The following is a 25,033-nucleotide window of genomic DNA, read 5'->3' as shown; positions in this document are numbered from 1 at the left end:
TAAGACGAACCAAAATTCTTTTTGTTGATCTTACAATCAGGCTTCAATATCAGTAATTTCAGAAAACTATTTCAAGTTTATCTTCTATTTGAGCATAACCCTGAGTTAACATGTATATAATTCACATGTCTTCAAGAGGATTAGTCATATCCATGTATCAGTTGATATTTACCTGCTTTTCTGTGCTAGGGTCTTAATCTTTTTGATAGTTCTAATTCTTTGGCTAAATACTGTCCTTGGAGATTTTACCAGTTAAGGCAAGACCATCCCCACTGTTTTTGTGCAAGGCATTTTGTTAATGGGTATGACTGTTTGTCTGGGGGGGTTTTCTCCATGAGATCTTTATTATAGGCATTTGTTTAGCCTCTTTTTCGTGTTTTATTTTATTACAACCCCAGTTCAGTGACTTGTGTGATCAAATTTGCACATGTAGGATATTACAAACAATTTGATTGTTGCATCCCTCACTGAATCCAGCAATGAGACTGGCTGGGTTGGAGATGTGTTCATTTTTATTTGCAGGATCACTGCAATAGCAGTGACTGAATAGGCAATAACAGAATGTGAATGACAGCTTTGATAGAATTAAAGCAACATTGTGCTTCCTGTAGTTTGCTGAACTGGCAATGATGATTTAAGGGTTTTACCTTAAATATTTCACACTTTTTGGGTGTGAAATAAACCCATGAGTCAGCATTGTTTAATTTAATATAATATTAATTTTTCTTTGAATAATATCTTAGTACACTAAGATTTTTTTAAGGAATGATATTGCAGACTAGTAGTAATAAGCATACTGTAGAAATTTGACAGAGATGCTACAGGGATACTATGATTTTAGAAGACTGTATATGGTAATTAGGTAGCATTTGCTCTAATGAAACCCCACAACCCAATTTGCTGTTTTCACTTTTTTTTAGGGTGAAGCATTACTATATTATTTTCCCTCACGCTTGACTTTTCAAAATAGAAGCCTATCCTCCATATTCTGTCAGCATGTAATTTTTAACCTTTCCTGTAATGTGGGAAATTAGACACTGCATGTGTTATTATTGCTAGAAAAGGACAGCCCAACTTCCCTAATAAGTATGAGAAGATAAAAAGCTCCAGGTTCCTGCTGTATTTGTGGTTTTAAGTGGGTTTCAAAGCCAGAGTAAGTGGCCTTGAACCATCATTATGCTGGCTCAGAATTGTCAAGTCTTGAGGAACATGAGCTTTAACTCTCATTCTTCTAGCCTGAATCCAGAAATTGGTATTGAATTTAGAAGTTATTACATAGAACCAGAATTAATTTATATCTTGGCATATCATGACGTGTTTACACTTGAGTAAGTTTAAGTTTATAAGCCTTCATAACAAAGTATTTCTCAGCAAATTCTATGAGCATTGTTAAATGTGTGAGTTTGGAACATCTCCACTGAAGTTAGGTGTAGAGAAGCTTTATTTGTGCCAGAAGAATTAATCTACAAGACACATCACTAGCATGTCTTTCACGATTTTCCTAATGACAGTACAATAGGCTTGGCAAGCCATTAGTGGGGTTTTTTTGTTATTATTATTACTACTATATTTTCTTTTAAAAGGGATGTTTTCATACTGTAATCTTCATATCCTGCAGCTGTGGTAGGACAGTTTATTAGCTGCTGGGTCTGTTGAAGATTTTCACTCCTGCCTGAGCTCACTTGAGGGAGAGGTGTGAAACTGCTTTGTGTGACACTGTTCATACATTTTCCCTTTACTTGGGAATATTTCTGCAAACTGTGAATTCAGACTAAGTAATTTGAAAACATTAGTCATTAAAAACCAGATCAACCTGGAACAGCTGAGTAGTTAAACAGAAAACCTTTTATGAATCATCGGAGCAAGAGCCTATAGGTGTGATCACAGCTGCTGAGTCTTGCTTCAACTCATTGGCATTATGCTCATTTGTGCAGGAGGTGGAGACTTAATTAGTTAAATATGGTTTCTGAATAAGGCTACAAATCACAGAACAGGTAGGTGCATGCTAATGCATTCAGCACACCCAAACTTTCTTTTTATTTTATTTCAATTCAGAAATTTAGAGTGTGATCTAATGCCTGTTGAAAAAAATCCTAATAAAAAAACCCTTAACAAATAATATCTATATATAAAAATTTATTTTTATAACATATGTAGAAGTAATTTATAATTATTTTCATTTTAAAAATGGTGCATTAAAAAAAGCTACTGACCAGTAAATACTATGGTGCAAATTGTGTTTAGGAATAGGCATTTGGCACAGATGTCTCCTTGCGTAAGTAATCAATGGGATTTCTGAAACAGGGAAAAATGTGGGCTGTAGTCATTGTGTTTTCCCTTTGCCAGAATACATACCTACAGTGTGTTCAGAGTTTGTATTTTTCAGTGCACCCAGATGGCAATGTGCAAGAAGTAGAGATAGTGGTTTGAAAATCCTGTGGTAAAAGCAGAGATAAATTGGGTGGTGCTCTGAAAAGCCTGAGAGACACAGGAAAAGCAGAACATTGCTTGTTTTATCTCTGCATATTCTCTTCTGATACCTGCATGAGACGTGATACCACCTTGGTCTTCCTTGCAAATGAGTGGTGATAAAAGGGATGAGTACAAAAACCTCAGCAACAACTAAGAATTTGGTTTTCAAAGCAGGTGTGGAATTTAAGGTGGTGCTTTGCCTCCTACTGCTGCCCCCATGCAGAGAGAGCTGTTCCAGGACAAAAGTCCAAGTCATTGTTAATTGACTATAAGGAGAGTTGTTTCAAATAGTATTTTTGGTGCCCAAAGAAAGGATAGTTTCAAAAATATTGATATTTTGAAAAAGCAACAGGACATATGTATTTCCAATTGTCTACTTCATAGCGATCATAAATTGCATATGCAAGCATGATTAATGAACTCTGAGTAAAGGGAGAGGAAGTGGGGAGAACAAACACTTTTAAAACCTATAAACCTTTACATTTCTATGAAATTCCATTTAATTAATGTTCATACAAAATATGTGTCTGAAATAACAGCCTCTTTAGATGCAATGAAATGTGAAACTGATACCTTATTCCATCAGTTTATTGGAAATACCATGCACAGTGATTTCACCAGATTTTGGAGAATGAAAAATTATTTCCACTGATTTTTATGCAAGTTGAGTCTAGAAGGAAAGAAAAAATATGTATCTAAACATGTTTTACAAGAGCCTCAAAGTTATGTCCAAAGGCCTGTTGCTTTTATTGGTGGACTCTGAAAACATGCTAGTATTCAGATGTTCAGGTGAGCTAGAGGACAGCAGTTATCCAGGATTTGTGAGGAAAGGGGCAGCAAGTTTTAGGTCAAATCAACTTGGAGGCTGCATACAGTGCTTGGCATTTATATAAAGCAAGCTTAAAGTTGAATGCAGCATTCAAGTTGTAAAATGGGTGTAGAATGGGTAAAAATCCCCTGCAATTACTTCAGCGATGATCCATTCAGGTTAAGAATTTTCGTCTTTGCTGTTGCCATAGCAATCTGTTCCCCTGTCACTAGCACATTAAAAATCCATTCTGTAAAACTGTTGGTGCCAATATTGAACACATAACAGACAAAAAGATTTTTTTAATAGCTTAGGTTCAACACGAAGAAGACCTAGATCTTAAAAAGATGCATATGTTCTTTAAAAAGAAGTAGATTAGTATTTCCATAATTCATTGCAGGAACACAGTATTTGTGCTGCAGTATTGATGTCAGTATAAAATAATTTGCAAATAATCCAGCAATGTAGTGTCAGTTGAGCTCAAATAATTGAACTGTTCAGCTGAGATACAACAAACCCATATGTTCCTGAGTTAAACTCTTATTTTGGTAATGTGCTGTAGAACTGAATGTGTCTTTGACCTTCTGCTGCTGGTTGAGTCTGATTCTCTTCAGTGATTGACTGGAGTGATTTTATCCTGGTGTAATTCTGGAGTGGGAGAACAGTTATGTCCCCTAACAGCTTTACATCTGTGATGTAATCTCAAACTGCTCATGGACACAAGCTCTGCAATGGGTTTGTACAGATAATGAATGGTCGCAATAAGTCCTTAAGCATTTGTTACTACATCTAAAGGAGGGGGGAAGGCAATTTATTATTCAAAGTGAACAGCAATGGTTTGACAAATGTAGGTACCCAAACTGAGTAAAATGCAAATATTTTCAATTGAGATACAATATCTAGATATATACATGGGCGTGTGTGTGTGTGTATTCATTCAGGGCTGAAAGGCAGAAGCTTGCTTAAATCACAAATAGTCCTAAATTTGAAAACTCAGGCATTGACTAAATAAGTCATAACATAATAGCTGGAAACTGAATATATGGCCCTTAGTCTGATCACTGATAATGCAGGTCTCATCTTTTTTTCTGCAGCAGCATCCTTTTATCCTCTGACCATCTCTAGACTTCATCCTTTGAATTCTTATTCTCTGCCCATGCCATACTTCTTTGTTTCACTTTTTATGTCTTCCACTTGCTACTCTCCTCACACTTCTATACCTCAGTTGTCTTTGAGAGCCTTTATCCTGGGATGAGGTTGATTTATGGCAGGAGAATCATAGGAGGTTCACAGAACGTTCTGAGTTGAAAGGGACCCACAAGGCTCATTGAATCCAACTCCTGTTGGTTACTCCTGTAGTTACAATGCAAGGCATTAATAGAAATGACAGTGATAAGTGATCTTCTTCTATAGCTGCACTTGGCAATATCTCTTAAATTTTTCATTTTCTTTTGGTTGAATGGGAAGAACTGTTTTTTTAGGTTTTTGGTGGGGTTTTTTTGGTTTGGTTTTGGTTTGTTTTTTTTTTGTTTTTTGGTTTTTTTTTTTTTTTTTGTCTTTTAATGCAATTGTGTCCTCTTGTTTGGGGACTTGAGCTGGTTTTCCCATTTTATTCCTATTATCTTAGTGAATAAACTGTCCAGTGAAAAGGATGATTTCCCTTGGATCCCTTCACCTCTTTTTGCAATTTGAATGACCCTTTGGAAGGTGCTGCTGGGTGAAATTTACCCAACAGGGACTGCAGATCCCCTCCACAGCAGGCCTGCTGCATTCGTGTCTGAGAGCACCTGTGGATGGCTGAATCAAAACCATGTCCCTGACATGCCAGATCCCTGTCTGCCTGTGGAGGTGGCTGGAGACAGGAGTTGGGAAATGTCTTGTGTCCCAGTCACATGTGTTCATTATCCAGTAACTCCTGCACTGAGGGATGGAGTGGTTGAGCTTTCTGTCCCAGTCCAGGGCTGGAGGTTGAGGTAAGAGCAAAAGATCATGAGCTCCCAAAATGCTTTTGGATGCAAAGTTTAGTGAATTAGACAGTAGGAAATACACTGGATGTATTTGTTCTTATTTGAAAAAAAAACCTGACTGTATAAAGTAATGTCTGATTTAAATGCATACAATCAAACCTGAGGCAAACTGAAATTTGGCTTTTCACTTCCCCATCCCTTCACATTATAGATGTTTCAGGGAGTCACCAGAAAAGCCTTAGACAAAGGAGAGATTCAGAAATATCTTTGACTTTTATGGACCTTTTCATTAAAATGCTTAGAGCTGTAAATGTAGAATTGAGAAATTCATTTATCTTTACAAAAGTGCTGCTATCCTGCACTCATAAAATAGTCTTTTAAATTATTGTTTCTGCTTGTATCAATAAATCCATACAAAATGCTTAAAGGTCAAGCATTGCCAGAAAAATGTCTTTTCAGCTTGTTAATTAGGAGTTTATGAGAATGTGCACAACCTTGCTCTTTGGATAAACTGGAAAAGAAGGAGAAAAGAAAAAAGTCCCCATGGATAAAAACGATAGTGTGGAATTAGTGAGTGGCAAGTCTTTGCTCCATCAGGCTCACCATGGCCTGGACAATCGGGGCATGAAAACAGGAGGAACAAAAGTTTATTTTTCTGTTTGTTGGGGAGGTATCTTGATTAGTAACCTCCTGAGGCCCACGGGCTTGAGCTGAGGGCCCAACTTGAGCTGATGTATGAAGGGGAGTGTGAGCAGGATCTGACATGTCACAGCTTGAGCCATGGGAAATTTGTCCAGTTCTCATTGTGTGGCCAAGGGCATCAGATAAAGACACTTACGTTTTTATTTCCCATTTATTTTTCCTATGTTTATGTACAGCTTGAACAAGAACAAATCAGTGTAAATTGTACCCAGAGACAAACTGCCCAACCACCCATTCTGGCACCTCCTTCATTGCAGAGAGCACAACTGGGATTCCCTGTTTCATACTTCACTTCTTTCACTCATTGTCATGGAGACATCCTGGTCTGCCTAAAAATTAGGCCACTTGGTTGAAGGTCTCCATGCATGGATGAGATGAAGTTAATCAGTCACATGGATTAGACACTGGAATTTCCAGCTGCACAACAATCTAGCCCTGACCATTATCATTTTACCTCTAAATCTAGACTTTTTTAATCACTAAAATGGAGACAATAATACTGACCTAGGCAAAGTACCCAGACATAAGAGATGAAATGTGTTACAGGAAAAGTACAGAGGTTATCAAATTCTTGAATAGCTGGAACCATTTATTGCCCAAGCTGGGAAATAGTAACAAAACAATGTAAATAGTGAAAAATAAAATAGATTCGTACATCTCTCTCTGTCTGAACATACTGATCATCTCATGCTAATATTAACATGAGATTGAAATTCTGATTTTTTCCTTGGCCATATGATTTCTATACTGAGATTGTTTCCTTGAATATTCAATAACAGATCCTTACTATAAAATCATTTGTAAAGGGAAGGCTGCATCTTTGTCACTGAAAATTTCATAACTTAAGAGTGCCATTATTTGGTTTTGTACTTTTGTGTTTGCTGCAGAACTGCTCCTTCAGGAAATAAATCTGATTAAATTTTTGAAAGTGCAGGTGACAAAAGTGACAGTAGTTCATTTCTCCACTACCCACAGATGATTCCTCCTGACTTTGCCTTCAAGTGAAGCTGAGGAAACAGTGCAGAGTAGTTTTGTCGTGTTTCTTGTTTGTTCTCTCATTTCTTTTGTCTCAATCATTCACTGTTTTGAAACCTGAACCATAATTGGCCCAGCAGTGCACCCAGGGGCTGACAGGACCTCCTTCCTCGCAGGACAGACAGTCATTCTGTTCTAGATGCTTGGTTGGTTTTTTATTCCCTGGAGATATTTAAAGTAGTACAAGAGAAGAGCTTTTTTGCTCAGACATGGAGTTTTTTATGCATCTTAACAATTGATCACTCTATCTTACTTAACATCTTAGTAATTTGACTCTTATCTTTATAATCAGTTCCCAATTTCATTCAGTGTCGACTCTTTGTATTTTAATGGCATCACAGAATCATTAAGGTTGGAAAAGACATCCAAGATCATCAAGTGCAGCCTTGGACTGAACACCACCATGCCAACCACCGTGTATTCTGCTGTCCAGTTTGGACATCTTTGCAAATCCTTGTGTATCTGTAGGAATAGGAATGTTAGAATGTGTGTTTGCAAGGTCAGAGGCAGCAGCCTTTAAAGCACAACTTTCCAGAAGGCAGAACTTTTTGTTTCTAACTTTCTGTAGAGGGTATCTGTGCAGCCCAGGAGAAGTAGTGGTGGCCCTGGTATTTCCAAGTAGACCTTGGACTTCACTTGTGGTAAAAGAAATCTTATTTGGGACAGTAGGAAAATATAGATCCTATGTCTGATAAACTTTCTGTAGCATGAATTGGAAAGTTCACTTTGGTATTTACCCTAAAAAATCTGAATCTGGGCTGAATTGATTACAGTTTGTTCCAATATTAAGCAGGAAGTTGTGATGAGTCTAATAAATGCCCACAGCAGTAGGTGGCAGCTTAATTTCTCCTTCTCCCCAGAATGCAGTAGCTCATCATGGTATTCTTGCTGATGTGTGAGGGCAGTGAAGTTGTTCAGTCAGATCCTTCCTCTTGTTTTCAGTCCATGTATCACCCCATAAGCAAACTGTGGCAGAAATACCCCCTTCTGTTCCTCACCCTGCTGCCAGATCCTTAATTTCTAAAGGAAAGTGTAACTTACTTGTGTTGTCATCCATGGATGGAAATATGGAAATGCTGCTCTCTCAGCCCCCCTTTCCCTCTTCTCTTGGCTTGAGACAGAATTTTAATGGAGTATATTTTTCCATGGATAATCCAGGGCACTGGTAATCCACGAGTACTCAAGAAAAATTGTCTTGCATGTTTTTAACTGTTCAGCTCTCCTTGTTGTTTTAATCAGACAAATCCTCAAATGTTAATCTTTCCTGAATATGCAGCATCACACCCCCAAATGTCTCTGACAGGAGTAGCAGAGGTAAAAAATATAAATGCTGTAGGAGAAGTTTATTAAGAATATTCTGCCTGAATACACTTGTTATTTCTCATCAAACACTGGAGACAGAATGAAATAGACTGTTTTGCCACTCTGTGGGTGAGGTCTGAGGAGAACATATCAGTATGGATATGACACAGTTTCACTTTCCTTGAGCTGATTATGTTATAGTTTCTTTTCTACTGACAAATTTCATTACCAGATTGAGGTAATAATAGCATATTTTATCTTGCTGGCTGTGATCCAAACTCTTGGTTTACAGCAGAGTTAAATTTAGAGAAATTGAGTTGAATCTATATTTTTCTCCATATTAGCTATTTCTAACAGCCTGGTAAGATTCTCTGTTTGGTGACTAAGTGTCTCTTGCTGTTATAATGACAGTCATATGCTTGCTTATATTTCTGTGTCATCCCAACAGTGATAACAAAATGCTAGATAAAAGTTACAAAACCTTGCCCAAAGAATATTGGCCAGTAAACCAAAGTATTTTTAGAACTTTTGGTTAGAAGCTGTGGCTTCCCCATCCCTGGAAATGTCCAAGGCCATATTGGATGGAGTTTGGAGCAACCTGGTCTGGTGGAAAGTGCCCCTGCCCATGCTGGGGGGTGAAATTGGGTGATCTTTAAGGTCCCTTCCAATCCAAGCCATTCCATGATTTTGTGAATTGAAATCAGGGATGAAAGACATTGAATGGGAAAAGTTAGCTGTCTTCTCTACATATATGGCCCAATCATAAATTTATAAGTTATCTGCTTTTTCCATCCTATCTTAAATAAGCTTTGAATAAATTTAGTGTACAACTAAGAAAAGGGTGAGTAACAAAAATAAGCACAGGTAGTAATAAATGCTCTGTTGGCCCAAATGGGTGTCAGCTGAATGTTGTGTGGCAGTGCGCTGTAGTAGATTTATAGGCAGCTTTCCATTTTAATAATTCAGTATTTACTATTTCCTGAGGCACAGCAAATATCTCTTTGTGACCCTGGCTGCCATGAAATGCATCATTGTACCAATACACATCACTGTGGTGCATTTCAGATCTTTTTTGAAAACAGTTTGGTGCCTCCTAGAGAGCCTTCAGCCAGGGCAGCTGGGAAGAGAAAAAGAGCTGGAAGGGAACTGCTGGCTCAGAGAGATTCTGTCTGGGAAAGCTTTACGATTGTTTTAAGCTGTGTTCAAATGTTTTTCTTCCAACAGGCTTTGGGAACTATCACTGCAGTGCCCATTAAGGTTCCTCAGGTCAGCTCCTTGCAGAGGTTGGCAGGACAAGGACCAGCAGTGCTACCTCAGGTACAAAATACACTTTCAAAGAGGGGGTTGTGTCATTTTGTACATATTCTCTGCTTCTGTCTACTGCCCAGGCCTGGGTGCATCAGCACACTGACTTTGCAGAGTTGTGTTTTTCTTCAGTCCATGAAAAACATAATTCTTCTGGGTGTGTACTGATAGCACAATGAAAAGCTATAAAAAGTAATGCAGATTCATTGTGGAAGAGCAAAATACATATGGTGGAATGTAAATTTATGCTTTAAAGTTGAATCACAAATCAAACTGAAAATCTGCAATTCTGTAATTAAAAGAACTGGTGGCAGTGTTAACCTTCCTGTTCAAGATCTAACCCCACGTTCTGTTTCACTGACTTATTTGCCTTGTCTATCCCAATACAAAGTTTTGGCCCAGCTAACCCAGGTGCCAGACTGAGAAAAGATTCTCTGAGCAAGAGTGAAAGGAGAGTTGCACTCACTGTTTTTTAAAATGTTTCAAACTGTCTTCTTTTCTGAACACCAATCACTGTTTCTATAACTATGCACTTTATTCCCCATATCAATCCTCTTTCTCAAAAATTTTGGATGTCATTTTCAATAGGTGTTTTGCTGCAGTTCTATGGTTTGCTCTTCACATTAATGATTATTAAGTATAAATATATGTCTCCCACTGTGGCCCTCACTGCTCTGGTCCAGGAAAACTAGAAACTTCATATGGAAATATAAAAATTCCAGGAAGCAAGGGCATGTGATGCCACACAGGTATTATGGTAAAAAGCATCTCCTCCTTCTTCCTTGTAGTGTTGTGAAAACAAGCACCTAATAAAAAATTATTTTGGAAATTAAGAGGTGTATATTATCTTCCAGTAGGAGCTGGAAATGGCGCAGAATTAAACCCAGTCACAGTCCATGTCCTCAGTTTCATTCATCAGACTTGGTCACTGACCCAGGCTGGCCACCAACCTCCTTCTGTCCCCATGGGTGGCAGGCAAGGCCCCATACCTTGCTCTGAGTTACTGGCACAATCCTGCCATTCTAGGGCTGCCTTTCAGAGATGCAAATTCCCATCTCCTAAGCATACCAACAAGTTGAGTCCCGCTGGGTTTGGCACCTGCTGAAACCTTTACTTTGTTTGCCTATGTAACAGCAAATTACTGGGACAGCAGAATCGTATTCATCACTCCTCTACCAAGAATTTGGAATATTTCACAGGGAATGAAAGCAGTGTCCAGACTCAGATGTTATCTGTGGCTCAGTTTTGTTCTGGAAGGTATGGAACCTTCCTCAGCCTTCATCTCTGCCAAGTCTAGTTGTGACAGTGAAGTTGTGACAAATCTAGTTATGACAATAACTAAAAAAAAGCACACCAACTGCTCCCTGGCATTTCTCCTTTTGGCCAGTCTCATTATTTCTTTGGGATTCAAATTCTCTTCAGATTTACAGATAGGCATAAATATTACCATGCTGGCTGGACAGAAAGAGGAGGCTCCTCCATTTTGAGGCCTCATCATGTCTAAAGGGGTTTTATATATTTGACACTTCTGTGCTCCTCATCTTGACAGCCTCTTTTGATTTACCCCTATGCAAACAAAATCATACCACAGAAGTAAAATAAGGTATTTAACAAGAGTTACATAAAATAATGCATACAGCTCCCTCATTTTCCACATTAGTAGAGATACTTGTCATTTGTTTTGTTCATTTAAATGGGTTTATGATATGACCCCCTGGAAGCTTTTCCATCTGGGGAATGAAGTTTCAAAATTTGCACATTCACAAGTGGCAGCAAAATCCCATCACTTAGAACTGCTAATTAAGCGGTGAGCAAACAAACATTACTTACAAGTTCTTTGCGCAATACAAACAATATTTTAGGCATTCATTATTTGCCAAAACAAGCTTCTTTGGCAGACGTTTGTGGGGTTTTTGGTGTTTGGTTTTTTTTTTTGTTTTGTTTTGGGTTTTTTTTGTTTGGTTGTTTGTTTGGTTAGTTTTTCCTAAATATGAAGGTATTTTTGCTTTCATCAAATAAGTGAGCTGTGATGTCTGAGAAGCTAATTCCAGAGAGCCTTTCTCTTCTTTGGTCTTTGAGGTCTCCAGCTGAGTAAGATGCTTTGAAACTGCAGACTCTCCACTGCGCTCTAAGAAGAAAATCCTGGAGGTCCTCTCCTTAAACACTGTGTTACTCTGGAACTATTCCTCTTTCTTATGGCACCATCTGCTCTAAGGAGGGGGTGGCATTCTCTCAGGTTGAGTTCCAAGATCCAGCTGCAGAGCAAATATTCTGCTTATTTTGAACCGGTTTACAGACAAATCTAAGTTGCATTGTAGCCACCTAGAGGTACATGTGAATGTGATTTTCTGTGCTTCAACAGGAAGATTTTAAGTGAAAAGGTAAAAATATTAAAATTAATCCCCTGTTTTATTGCCAGTAATTTGGGCCTAGTCCAGTCCTCACTCAAATTAATGGAGAAACTGTGATATTTTGAATGGCAGTTAGGTCAGAGAGATAGAATTATAATCTGATTTATCTTTCCATGCTGGTTGAAGGCACAGTTTGGGATGGCTTTGCTCATGACACTGCTGCTTCGAACAGAGCAGTGTCTGCATTGGAGGGATCACACAGGTTAGTGGTGAAAACAAACAGGTACTCACAGGGCCTCAGGTGAAATATGTATGTGTCAGCCAACTCTGCCAAGTTCTGCTGTCAGACACTGCCTAGATTTTATCTTCTGCAGTGACTTTATGCTTAGGTTGGAAATGAGTGTGTGGCAGTTATCTTCTGTTAATTGGGCAGTTTTCTTTATCTCTTCCACAACCCATCCTCCCTGCTGGGAGATATTTTCTGTTCATGGGCCATTGAGTGTCACTGCATGGCTGTTAAAATTACATCATCCCATTGGGAGATGCTCCGCCCAGGGGGAGAAGCCAAGCATTCCTACCTGGATGCAATCTGAGATTTGGAACACCACAGCAGCCTTTTCCACTGGATTCCCAGAGGAGCAGCTCTTTCCCACTGGATTCCCAGAGGAAGACCAGGCCCATCTACCCCACCACAGGACCTTCAGGGGAATACTCCTCCTTTTTACAGGATCCCTGCTCCAACAGAACCACATCTGTCACTCCAGGAGGGCTGCAGCCATCATTGAATGGGACTGCTACCAACACCCTGACCAACAGGGTGTCAGGTCTATTCTGACTCTGTCAATGTTGTATTGTATTACTACATTGTTTATTTTATTTTTATTTTCTTTTCTTCCCTAGTGAAGTACTGTTATTCATGCTCCCATATCTTTGATGAGAGCCCCCTTAATTTCAAAATTATAACAATTTGCGGAGAGGGTTTTACATTTTCCATTTCAGGAGAGGCTTCTGCCTTCCTTAGCAGACACCTGTCCTTTCAAACCTTGACACTTTAATGTGTGTCTGAATGTGGTCACTGGGCTGCCCTGGGACAAGCTCTGTTGTCTTGGTTTGTGTTTATTCTTCACTGGGTACCATGTGAGCCCAGAAAGAGTCCCCACATGTTCCCAAATGTTAAAAACACAGTCCTATTTTAAAATTTCATGTCATAGTTCTCATGAGCACATTTCTACTGGTAGTTGCTGCTTCTCTTCACATGTGTACCAAACTCAGGTACTGCTCCTGGCTTCCTTAGTAGTAGGGCTTCTGGAAGATTTCTTGGAAGGAAAACAACTCCTAGAAACAGACATAAGTTTTGGGATGCCACTGTGTACTGTAGAAGAAATAGGCTGATCTGTGGCAAAGTTGGTCTGCCGCTCCCAGTGCCGGGATGGCCTCTCTGGCAGCCGCCTCCCTACACCTCAAAAGAAAAAAGAGGAATTGTACATGCTTTTTCTTCCTTAAATATGTCATCACAGACGTGTCACTAACTGCATCAATTGGCTTAGCAGCATGTCTGTTTTCAGAGCCAGCCTGCTATTGGTTTGTCAGGCATGCAGCTTCTAGCAGCTTCCCACAGAAAAATCACTTCTGTGGCTGGCTTCTTCCCTCCTCACCAAAAAAACCAAGCCATGTAAAACCAACCCAGTGTTCAAAACATTGATAACATTTTTAATAAAGAGCTCCCACCTGACTGCCTTATGCTGACCTCCACAAAAAGCAGAGCTGGCAGATTCCCACTCAAACGTCCTTCTCAACAAAACATCCATTTCTGTAGTATCAAGCAAAGATGAAGGAGAAGAAAAACTAAGTTAGATTGTTTTGCCTTCTTAAAAAAACTGCCCAGGAGTTCTATTAGCTGCATGTCACCTTTACATTTAAGTTAGCAGTCCATGACTAACAACTGAAATACCAAATCATGGCAGGTACACAGCACCTGGGAGATGCCTGATCTGGAGTGTGTGTAATTTGAACACGTGAAAATACTGCTGAGTGACTCCTGGGTGGTGGTGTGTGTAAACTGAGAGACCAGGCTTTGTTTCGAGGGGCTTATTGCAGTTCTGCCCTTGCTGAAGTTCTGCTCAATTTTGCTCAATTTTGTTGTGATCAGATTAAGGTTTCTTCCCTGGTCTGCTCCATCCAGAGCAGCAGGATTGAAAATGTGGGCTGGAGCTGCTCCTTGGGTTCTGCCCTGAATTTCACAACATCCTTCTGTAGGTTCACAGGCTAATATTCCAGGAATATGCTAAAGAGAGGCCTAAGTTGTATGTGAACATGGGATTCACTTATTCTGGGTCATCTTGCCTGGGCTTTCCACAATGAAGAGTAACTTCTTTTTTATGTAGCCCCATCAAGGGGAAGGAAGAAAAGAAAGAAATCTTCCCTGTGGGAAGAAAATAAACTGTGTTTATTTTGACAGTGGTCCTAAAGCAGGCTGAAGATAATAGGAGCTTATTGGGAAAGGAACTAAAAATGAACCAAGCTGCAAATACTTGTATTTGAGTGAATGGGGCAACCTGGATTTTAGGGAATGTCATTGCTGTAAATTTAAGGAGAAATATTTTTTTGCCTAATTTTTACTGATCAAAAAAGAAGAGGGAGGGAGTCAGTTCTCAGCTGGCACAAATAGACCCAGCTTTATTGAAGTCAGTGTGCATCTGTTCATTCTGGTGAAGGATATGATTACCCCATATTGCACTCATTTTATCAGCCATTGCTAATGTTTTCTGTGTAATCCTCTAAAGTTTTCAAGAATGAAAGCTCTGGCTGCTGCTCCCAGCACTTTGCCTCTGTGACATATGAATTGTGCCAAATCCATTTTGAGTTTTTGTTTTCAAGCTCTGAGTACAAGGGTGAAGTGAAAATAAAGTGTGAATAATGGTCTTTCTCTCAAAGGCAATGTGATATTGTGTTGAGCTGAAAAACTTACTTTCATACAGATGGGCCCTGCTAGTATGAAGGGCTGATGGATGCTGAGCATGATCCAGCTGATATCTGATACAGGGGAAGGGGAAGGCTCTTCAGTGTTGCTGACAAAGCTAGAACAAGATCCAGGGACTGGAAGCTGAAGTTAGGAAAATTCAACCTTGCTATAAAATGCCAGTCACGAGCATAAAAAAAAAAAACCCAACAAAATTAACAATTTACTGGAGCTCATCATTAAGAAGTCTTTAGTATTTTCTTTTGAAATCAGTCTTCAGTTTCTGGGAGAAATTATATGTCCAGCCAATGAACTGGAGGATCACAGCGATCCCTTTTGGATTTGTAATTGAAGTACTCCATGTTAACTTCCTTTCTTTCCTAGGCCTGAGGGAGAGCACATTTGCCAGAAATGCCCTTAACAATTCTCATATCACCTGCAGATCTTCACAGATGTAACTGTTCTAATTAAATCCTGTCCTTTAGGACTACATAGGATTGCCCACAGAGATTGGAGGAACTGTGTGACTTTCCTCCCTTTTCCTTTTTCCCTATACCTCTATAGGTTGGATCTTGAGGACTTCTTTTGTAAGAGGTTTTCTTTCTTACCTTATTTTTCTTTTCTACAGCAGGTGAGTGGCTCACCTGTTGGGATTGTCTTGGTTTACAAGACAAGTGTCTGCTAGGGAAGGCAGAAAAAGCCTCCCTTGGAATGGAGAGTGTAAACCCCCTCCCTCTGGATTATCAAAATCGGGAAATCAAGGGGCTCCCAGGCAAAGATATGGGAATAGGAATAACAGGTCTTTACTAGTATGTATAATAAAACAAACAAACAAACAACAATAACAGCTTTGGCTCTAACAACAAACAGAACCCGAACCCAGTCCCAGCCTTTTGAGCTTCATACAGGGACATCTGGATGAAGCTTAATAATATGGGATATACAAGAAGTCATGTAGTAGAATCAGCTCACAGGAGCTGATTCTTTCCTGATTTGAAGCTCTTTAAAATATATTAAATTAGAAGTTGTTGAACAAAAGAGCGCTCTGTACATCTCACAGGATTGGGTGCTCTCTTATTTCTGTGTCTGAAAAGCAGACAGCTGCCACCTAGTGAGTGCTCGGATTTGAGAATATCTCCTTGAAAAATGTGCTCACCTGCAGCTATCTGAGGAGTAGCAGCCTGAACATTGCCACAGGAAATGAAATGTTTCTGTTAGTGTGAGTATGGAGGAAACTCAAGAACAACATGGGTTTAGGAAATCATTATATTCAAGAAGCAGCTCTCTCTGCTGCATTTCGAGCCCTGCTAGTATCACATTGTGTTTTGACAGCTGTCAGAAGTTAAATGAAAGATACTTGGGGAAAGAGGGGTTGAGCCTACAGGAGAATTGTTACTTGCAGCACTTGCCAAGAGTTGAAGTGTTCTTTTGGTAACATACATGCTATTTATTTTTCTTTCACTTTTCTTCTCTTTTGCTCAACTTTGGTGCCTTTATTTCTGCAACTCCTGTGACAGGAACTGGTGTCATCCAACCTGTGATACTTTCAGTAGGAAATTACTTTTTGGTACTGTGTGCAGTGCACTCCCTGTCCTGCCCTAGTTTTAATCTACCTCTTCTTCAGTGATTGCCAACTTCCAAACTTTTGCTAGTGCCACTGTCCTCCTTTCATCTTCCAAATTTAAGCTACAGTTTTGCCATGAGGGAAGGGAATTTATGCTGCCTTTTTCCTTCTTATTTTTTCCCTTCCTAGTTGATACCATTTATCTCCACCAATAACTGTAGCAGTTTGGGATTTTAGGTGACACTGCCAAAGGTCTTTCATGTAGCCGTTTATTAAATGTTTATTCTTGTTGTTTATATTCTGAGGGGAACATTCATAGGTGTTGGAGCACAAGGGGCTTCTATGTTTGCTTTCTGGTTTGGATTCACACTTGCAGCTCCTTGAAATAAATGTTATTTTCACTTTAAATAATTCGAACTTTAACTCAGGAGTACCTGAAACTTTTGTTTCTGTAGTCAACCCTTTTTATTGTTCTGTAATTGCAAATAAATACAGTCTCCCAAGGTTAGGTAAACTTAGCAGGGAGTTTTCAGAGGCTTAGTCCATGAAAACAGCTATCCCTCTTCTGTATCACATGGTGGCAGAAAGTGCCCAGCATATGCTCTGTGATGTAACAGTTTGGTGTGTCCTATCAGATAACTTCAGTATGCAGCACTTTATAAAGAATTTAGTATTTTGGAAAATTAGGTTTGCTTAGTTATCTATGCAGGAAGAGCTTATTTTACAGCAAAGTAAGATGTGTTCAGACATAACTTGCAGGATGTGTATTATGAGTGTGTGTAGGATTCACAGAGGTATTGCATCATGCAGTAGAAAATTATATAGCTGTATTATATAGCTATAATTACATATTAAAAGATATTATATAGCTATATTATAATGCCTATATGTAGGCATTTAGTTTTAATTAGACTTTTGATTAAATATAGAAGTGCAATTAAGAGTGACAGATACAGTTGATCCTGGTAGACTACATGACAGTTTTTGGTTAGAGAAACTCCTGAACTGATGGGTTTAGACCAATGCTTTGTGCACTACTTTTGAAAATAAGACCATTAACTAATCATGGATATGAAGCTAAGTACAGAGTCCTCCCTAAAACTACTTGACCAAGGTATTTGTCTGGTATCTTAACTAAGCCAGTCAGATAATCATTGCATAAAGAAAATGAGCAAAGAACCCTTCAGTTACTGTCAGGGTATTTTGACTGTGGTTTGTTGGAGTTCTGTGTAGTTTTCCATCATTTCACAGCAGGTCTCTGTGGCTTCCCAGTGCCACCCCGAAGCTGTAAGCTGAGCACAGTGGCTTCCTGGCTCTGCACAAGTCTGCAGGACCTTGGGCAAACCTCCTCCTTACCTTTCCATCTACCATGACTGCTGGAAATGTGACTGTCCCACGCACGACTGTGGCTCTGATGCTGCTTTTGCACTGCTCAGGGGTTCAGGGCGCTGTTGCAGTCCATGGTGGTGGTGAACACAACCTTCCCTGAGAGCATCTTGTGCCAAGGGGTGGGAGCCAGGAGAGCAGCAGCACACACAGACAGACACACAGACACACAGCAGCTCAGCAGTGGAGACATGGGAGGGTCCAGGCATGCAGTTCCAACGTCCTTTATTTCAGGCAAGGCTGAAGAGGTCCAGGGGGACAAAGACAAACACACAGGAGGGCCCAGGGTATAAATACCGGGAAAGAGGGGATGGAGAAGAGCATCAGGGATCCAATGAACTGAGGGCTCAGGGGCAGAACATGGGGATAAGGAATGCCAGGGTGGATAGGTGGGGTTACATAAACCAATGGGAAAGCAGGGAAGGGAGAACTTACCAGAATATGAACATATGAGGGTAAAAGGGGTAGGGAAGGCCAATGGGGAGGACAGAACTGGGATAAATTAACACAGTGCTGCAGAGCACCATGGGGGAGGCTTCTTTCCTCACCCTGAGCTGTGAGAAATGCTGCCAACCTAAGACGCATCTCTCCAGGGCATTATTGTTGTGATGCCTTTCCCCAGGAGGCTTGTGGGTGTCCACAGGGCTCCTATTGATATTTGAGGGACAAATTACTGAGACCCAGAGAGCTGGCAATGTGTGTGTTGCTGCCCTTAATATTTGCTGTGGGGACAAAAGGGTATGGTTCCTTCTTGACACAACAGGGGATGATGGTCAACCTTAAGAGATGGTTTTCTGCACACCAGTAAATCCCTGCATTTTTTAAAAATTGCTTACATAGGCTGAAGATTGAAGTTGGCACGATTTGAAGGGCTCCTGTAGACTCCAGCGTGGTGACACAGGCAGCTGTTTCCCGTGTTTGTCTGTTAGAGCTTGTCATTTTGTTTCACAGTATGGAAGGTGCAGGAAGTGACAGGACTAAATAAGCACGGAGGGAACTGACTGTTTTATCAGCTGTGTTAACGAATTAGCTGGGAGTGAAGTTAACTCCATGTGAAGCATTTTAAATTATTTATTTTCAATCCTGGAACTGTACTTAACATGTTGTTAAGGCAGAGCCACGTTGACTGGGTAATGTTAATTACACCACTGGAAACACATCACGTTAGCTGAAAACAATTGATTGCTGCTATCATTCATGGCTCTGGGTACAGCCCCAGCTGTTGCAAAGCAGGGCAAAGTGTCCTCTTCCATTCATGGAAGTTCCTCCTGCATCCACCCACGGCTGCAAGTTAGCTCTTTAATTACTGCAACAAAATATGGTGCTTGGTGGTTGTGGGTTTCTTGTATGCCTCTCTTTATTTTCTTTATTTTTTTGTGAGTTAAGTGATTGTGTGATTGATGTCCTCTCCATTTGACATGGCATGTCTTAAACATGTGAGGATGTTCATTGACCAACCCACTGGCATAAAAGCATATACTTTACTGTCCCTGTAAATGCTTTCCCACAACTCCCTTAAAGATTCAGCTCCTTCTCCTTAATTCATAGCAAAAGTGTTGTGTCCTTCAGAACAGGAAATTTTTGCATCTGGGTTTTCCATTCTTTGCAAAGGCTTTGGCTTATACATGGGCAGCAAACACAGGAGCTGTGCTGCAGGTATGAGCTGAGAGAACTGGATGTGACTTGACTAGCATTTGTATGGATGTGTACTGATCAAAATAAGGATTTGACTTTCTTCTCTTCTGATTGTTTAGCATTGCAGTGAGTTAAGAACTTCAAAATGACCCAATTGAGAAGAGCTGGGAATATATCTATAAGTGGTAGCTAGTTGCAGTTGCTCCATTCTGTTTTTCTAGATGCTCCTGGTCCATGGTGAATGCGATTAGAGATTCCACTGGCAGAACACATGGTGTGCAGTGTTTGTTCACTAATAACACCTGGCTCTCTGTTTGTAGGTTAGGCCAAAGACCCTGATTCCAGACAGCCTCCCAATCTCCCCGTGCAGAGACCAACCTTCCAAGCAGCCTCCCACCTTCCAGAAGGCAACCATAGTGAGCATCAAAAACCCCAGCCCTGCCCTCCCCACCGCCAACAACACCGTCAGCCATGGACAGACGCACAGCAGCCCGTCCCAAAGTGTCACCGAGCCTGCAGCCCTGTCGTCCCCTCTGAGTGGTGCTGGGGTGGCCTATGCCATCATCTCCACGTCCCCCAGCAATGCAGCTCCCATCAGCACCAGCGCCGCTGTCTCGGTGGTCAACGACAGCATCAAAGTGCAGCCGCTCCTCATCAGTGCCGACAGCAAGGTGAGTTCCCCGGGCAGCAGACACAGCAGCTGTGCTGCAGCTGTCAGCAAATATTGCCCTGGGAGTGCTGTCAGTGGCTCTTCTCAAAGAAAATAATCAGAAAGCAACGGGACAATTCTTACATGGACACATAGAAGCTAGTGGGCTTTTAGCTGCGTACAAGCTTGTTTTTTACTGGGGACAAAACACCTCATTATGTAGACTGATATTAGCAGGATCTTCTGTTAAAATGAACTTCTCTTTCCTTAAGCCAATCCTCATGAATAAAATCCCTGGATTCTATACAGGCTCACATTTCCTATGGACTCCCTCTTCAGTGACACAATGATACTCAATTTGTTGACTGACACCAGGGAGTACATAAAAAAATCAGAGATTCCCTTCTGCTCTTTCAGAGGAAGACCAAATGAAATGAGAGCTCAGGGTTTCAGAATTGACCAGGAGATGAATCAGTAAAAAGAAAAAATTCAAGCTATGAATTACTTCTTTCAGCTTTGTACTGCTTTTCTGCATTGGAATGCAAGAACTTCACCACTCTTATACCAGAGTCAGATTCCATACAGGCTGCTAATGTATCAGGCAGACATTCACTGTAATTTACTACTGGGATCCTCCTACTTTTGGTCTTTTTGGAGCACAAGTTCTCATACAGCGCTAAAAAAATATGTAGGATGGCTTTTGAGGTAAATAAAGGCAGACGTCTCTTCCCCATTTCTTTGACATAAATTATTTTTCTCTTACTTAAAATGGCAGCTGCCTCAAAAAAACCATCCCTTTTTATGCTCTTGAATCTTCTAGAGTGACTGAGTTGAAATAATGTATCTAACACTTAAATGACATTGATTGAAAATTAGCAATGAAGTAGATGGAAAAGGCCTGGTGTTCAAATCTAATAATCTTTATCTAGAAGGTGATAGTCCTTGGGAAGTCCTTTTGAAGCTTCCACAGTCCTTTTGATTATAGATATGAAGTTATATGTGTACTTCTGTGGGCAGAAATTCATTCCTTTTAATTTAATAGTTTCTAGATAATGTGACCTACATCATGTAAACCTTCATGTGGTAATTTAAATATAAGCAGCTGGATATGCTACCATAAATGTGTTAATGAGATTTGTGTTGTACTTCCTGTAGGTTCTAAAGAAGACCTAAATTTAATTTTAAAAACATATTGTTTATTTAGTTTATGGAAAACTGGACATCCACTATTTATAACATGTAAAGGCTGAGGACTGAAGTCTGATCTGAGTTCCATGAGGAATACCTTCTTTCCCATCCCCATGTACTAACCCTGAAAAAACACTGCTATGACTGAGATCAAACTGAGCTTGGAAGTTTAGTAATCCCATCTCTTCTACTTGTACACAAAATAAACTCAAAGGAAAGACCTTAAGATCACTAACACAAGTGCTAAAGCATGGCTTCTCTGCCACTTTCACAAGTCCTCTAAATAGAAAGTGTCCTAATTTTCAGAGGCACTCATTAAGAGACTTAGGCTGTAGCAGGTTTATAATGCACTAATAAGAATTAATTTTTAGAAACTTAAGTATGGATTTAGGACCTTAACCTAGGTATCCTGTCGTTTTATGCTTTTGACTTGTGACTTACATTTCTTACTTGTAGGGTATCAAGTAACCCTTCAAAGAGGACTCAAAGGTTTGAGGCAGAAAAATCCAGTTTCATATAGTGAATTCTCTTATTTGTGCATTGTCTTTTAGGTTATCATTATTCAACCTCAAGTCCAAACCCAGACAGAAAGTAAACTGGAGACAAAGAAATCTTCTGAAGAGTCAGCTCAGGGACTGCCTGCTACCAAAAAGAAAAAGGAGGAAAATCCAGAGGTGATTTTTTAATTTTTTTTTTTAATTTTTAATAAATGAGCTACAATGTGGTTAAGTTATGGGGGCCAAATCTAAACACTCTTCTCTGTGTATATGTGATTACTTTATTTGTGCTTGTGGTTCTGCCAGCTGTTCATCTCTCCTCTCAGTCTCTGCAATCAGGGTAATTTCTCTGCCAGTGAGTGCCCTGACAAATTTGGTTTGCACCAAATTTGCACAAACTTGGTGCACATTCAAACCTTCCACTGTCACAAAATGTAAGACTTGGAGGTCTCATAATACCTAAAGGTCTCATAATAATCTAGGCACCCTATGGCTGTGGCTGGATTTCTTGTGAAAGGTGCATACAAACTTAAGATATTTTCTTTTATGTTATGAAACATCTAGCATCAGATTTAGAGGCTGCGTATGAGGTGTAATTAACATTTCTTTTGTAAGCTGAGCTTTTACCATTTTCTTCTTAATGAATCTTGCACATTTTAGATTGTATTATTAGTTTCTTGCATTTGCTGGGTGTATGTCTTCCCACATGTACACAGATTCTAGTCTGAAATACATTAAAATCCTTTAAATTGGGTAAGAGAGTAGAAAGCAGGTAATGAGACTAAATCTCTTTTGGGAATTAGAGTTTTGATTTAAACTAGAAATATAAACTGCTACTCTTTGTAGAAATGGGGTCTCTCTAACAGACATTTTGGGTTTTGACTGGGTATATTCACATTATATTAGGTGTAATTTTAGGGCAGTTTGAGAAGTTATACAGACTGAATCTACTTCTTTTGTGGAAATGCTCAGCTCCTGTGAAATCTTAAACCTCACTAGTCTAATAAATGTGTAGCACAAAAGCATCCTTGGAGCTATAGGTTTAAGAGGATTATTACAAAATAAATTATGTTACTTGAGGCTTGTGGTCAATTTTTTTACCATTTTAGGAGGTTCATATGGTTAAAAGTATTAAGGATAAACATTTTAGCCCAAAATATCACAGCTCTATGTAGAAGCTCTGCAAAACTATGCTTGGGAAACCTCTCAAGTTTAAAATCTGACACTTACATGAATCTTCATTACCACAGAATGATGGGATTGTAGAGTTCTGTTTTGTTTAGACAGGTATTTCCAAAAACTTCTTTGTTTTGTAGCACCTTATGTGCAGAAAGACCAGTAGGCCCTGCTTAGAAACAGAATGCTAGGAAAAAACATCAATTTTTTATTCATTACTTTTCCCCATAGAAAAATAATGAATAAAAGCCTTCCAGAGAGATGCAGGAGGAGGCAATTGGACTGGGCACACTTTTCCTATGGGATTCAAAAATGTAAGAATTTCCTTACATTGCAAACTAGAATATCTCAACAACCTTTTTCTAACCACAGACACTGTTTCTACCCTGTTTACTGGAGCTCTTAAAAACCTTAATTTTCTGGGTAGGGTGCTGACACTGTGCCCTAAACTATGACAGTTCTTTTCATAGATTTGTGGCACAGCCATAAATAGGTAGGTCTAGAGTTAATTTCTTTTGTTCTTTGAAAGTAAACTTTAGTTGATTATCATGTATTTATGCAATTAGTGTAATTAGAACTAACATCATAATTAGTATAAATACATGTAATGACATAAATAGAACATGTAATTACAAAATGAAATGCTTTTATGAAAATCTTTGTTTTGCTTCATGAAAAGACATTCTGTGTATTTCTGAAAGCACTCACGGCTTATAAGCAGATGATTAAGTTTAAAGCAAAAACAGCATGGTATTTTTAAAGAGAAAATAGGCACTTCTCACTTTTATTTATCCTCAAAGCAGAAAACTGAGGCAGGAACTCCAGTATGGCTCTGTAGAGAACTTAGTTGGGAGAGACTGGGATTTAATAAATTTGAAATGAGCTAAATAGAAATAACCATACTTAGCAATAACCAGGAATCCCACATTACTGAGTGTACCTGAACAAACAGAGAAGAGCAGGGATAAATACTGTCTTTAGCTCCTGGCTTGGTCAGTCTGCTGGTGAGCAATGAAGCTGATCATGGACTGAGGAAGAGGAGGAGGCCACCCACTCATTCCCATCAGTGGGGCACAGCTGGGGATGGAGAACAATGGTGATGGATCCAGTGATGGGCCTTCTCCCACCAGGATGGCTTCTGTAAAGAAATGGGCTAATTACAGAAGGGAGCTGCTCCTCTGGGGAGAAAATACCCTGGACATTGTTTTTTGTTCATTTTTTTGGGGGGGTTTAATCTTTTCTTTTTTTCTTGAAGAGACGTGAGTTCAACACAGAGAGAAACAGAATTCTGCCAAAACCGTTTTGATCATTTAACAATTCATATTAGCAAACTATCTGGCAACACTTTCATTCTAAAATGTTTTTACCTAAAAGAAAAAATACTGCCATAAATGCTGGTTATTTAGTTACTGGTGTTCTAATTTTTCCTAAGCACAAGAGAAACACATGGCAATTGTGAACTAAATGCTAGTATTAAGCTTGGATGGAAAATCTGGAGAAAATGAAGTCTTGGCTTTGCAACTTCCTGTACAGAGGACCAACAATAGACCCTGTGATATTTGAAATGAAAGTTTTGCAGTGGAAGTCAGATTTTGAGTTGAATCCAATCAGCTGCAGAGGTGTGAAATAGCAAAACCCATAAAAACAAATAGGCTGTTAATATAATATGCTTGTTCAAAAGAATACAGCTTGTGCTGGGATTTTTTTAAAAGGAACCATCTTTCAAGTAACTATAAAAGCTAACACTTCCTGTGTTTAATCATGAGATAATTATCAAGTCCACTTGTGATGGTTCTTCATATTTTAAGCAAGTATGTTGCATTTAGTTAGATACATATTCAAACAATTTTAGCACGAAGAGAGGAAATTGTTTAGCAAATGTTCCAGTGCACAAATTTCAGTTGAGGCATCAGAAAATATGTGCTTTCCCTACAGTTTAATGTTGGGGTGATGCAAAAATTCTGCACTCCATTGAAAAAACACTCATTAACCATTCCAGCTTCCTGGTTCTATTCCTAAAATTGTCATTACTTTTGC

The 25,033-nt window shown here is 39.5% G+C and overlaps 1 protein-coding gene across 4 annotated transcripts in view; it reads left to right on the top strand.

Moving 5' to 3' along the window:
* PHF21B (PHD finger protein 21B) overlaps nt 1-25,033 on the top strand; it is a 143,453-nt gene that overhangs the window by 95,730 nt on the left and 22,690 nt on the right. For all 4 annotated transcript variants that reach the window (XM_077178231.1, XM_077178232.1, XM_077178230.1 and 1 more), the window contains 3 exons: nt 9,511-9,603; nt 19,807-20,157; nt 21,875-21,997. In XM_077178231.1, the coding sequence (XP_077034346.1) occupies nt 9,511-9,603; nt 19,807-20,157; nt 21,875-21,997 (567 nt within the window). The remainder of the gene's footprint in view (nt 1-9,510; nt 9,604-19,806; nt 20,158-21,874; nt 21,998-25,033) is intronic.

The sequence above is a fragment of the Agelaius phoeniceus genome, chromosome 5 (assembly GCF_051311805.1).
Source record: "Agelaius phoeniceus isolate bAgePho1 chromosome 5, bAgePho1.hap1, whole genome shotgun sequence".
In the NCBI taxonomy this organism is placed as follows: domain Eukaryota; kingdom Metazoa; phylum Chordata; class Aves; order Passeriformes; family Icteridae; genus Agelaius; species Agelaius phoeniceus.
The sequence above is the reverse complement of the archived record's forward strand: the minus strand, read 5'-3'. Positions and strand labels throughout refer to the sequence as shown.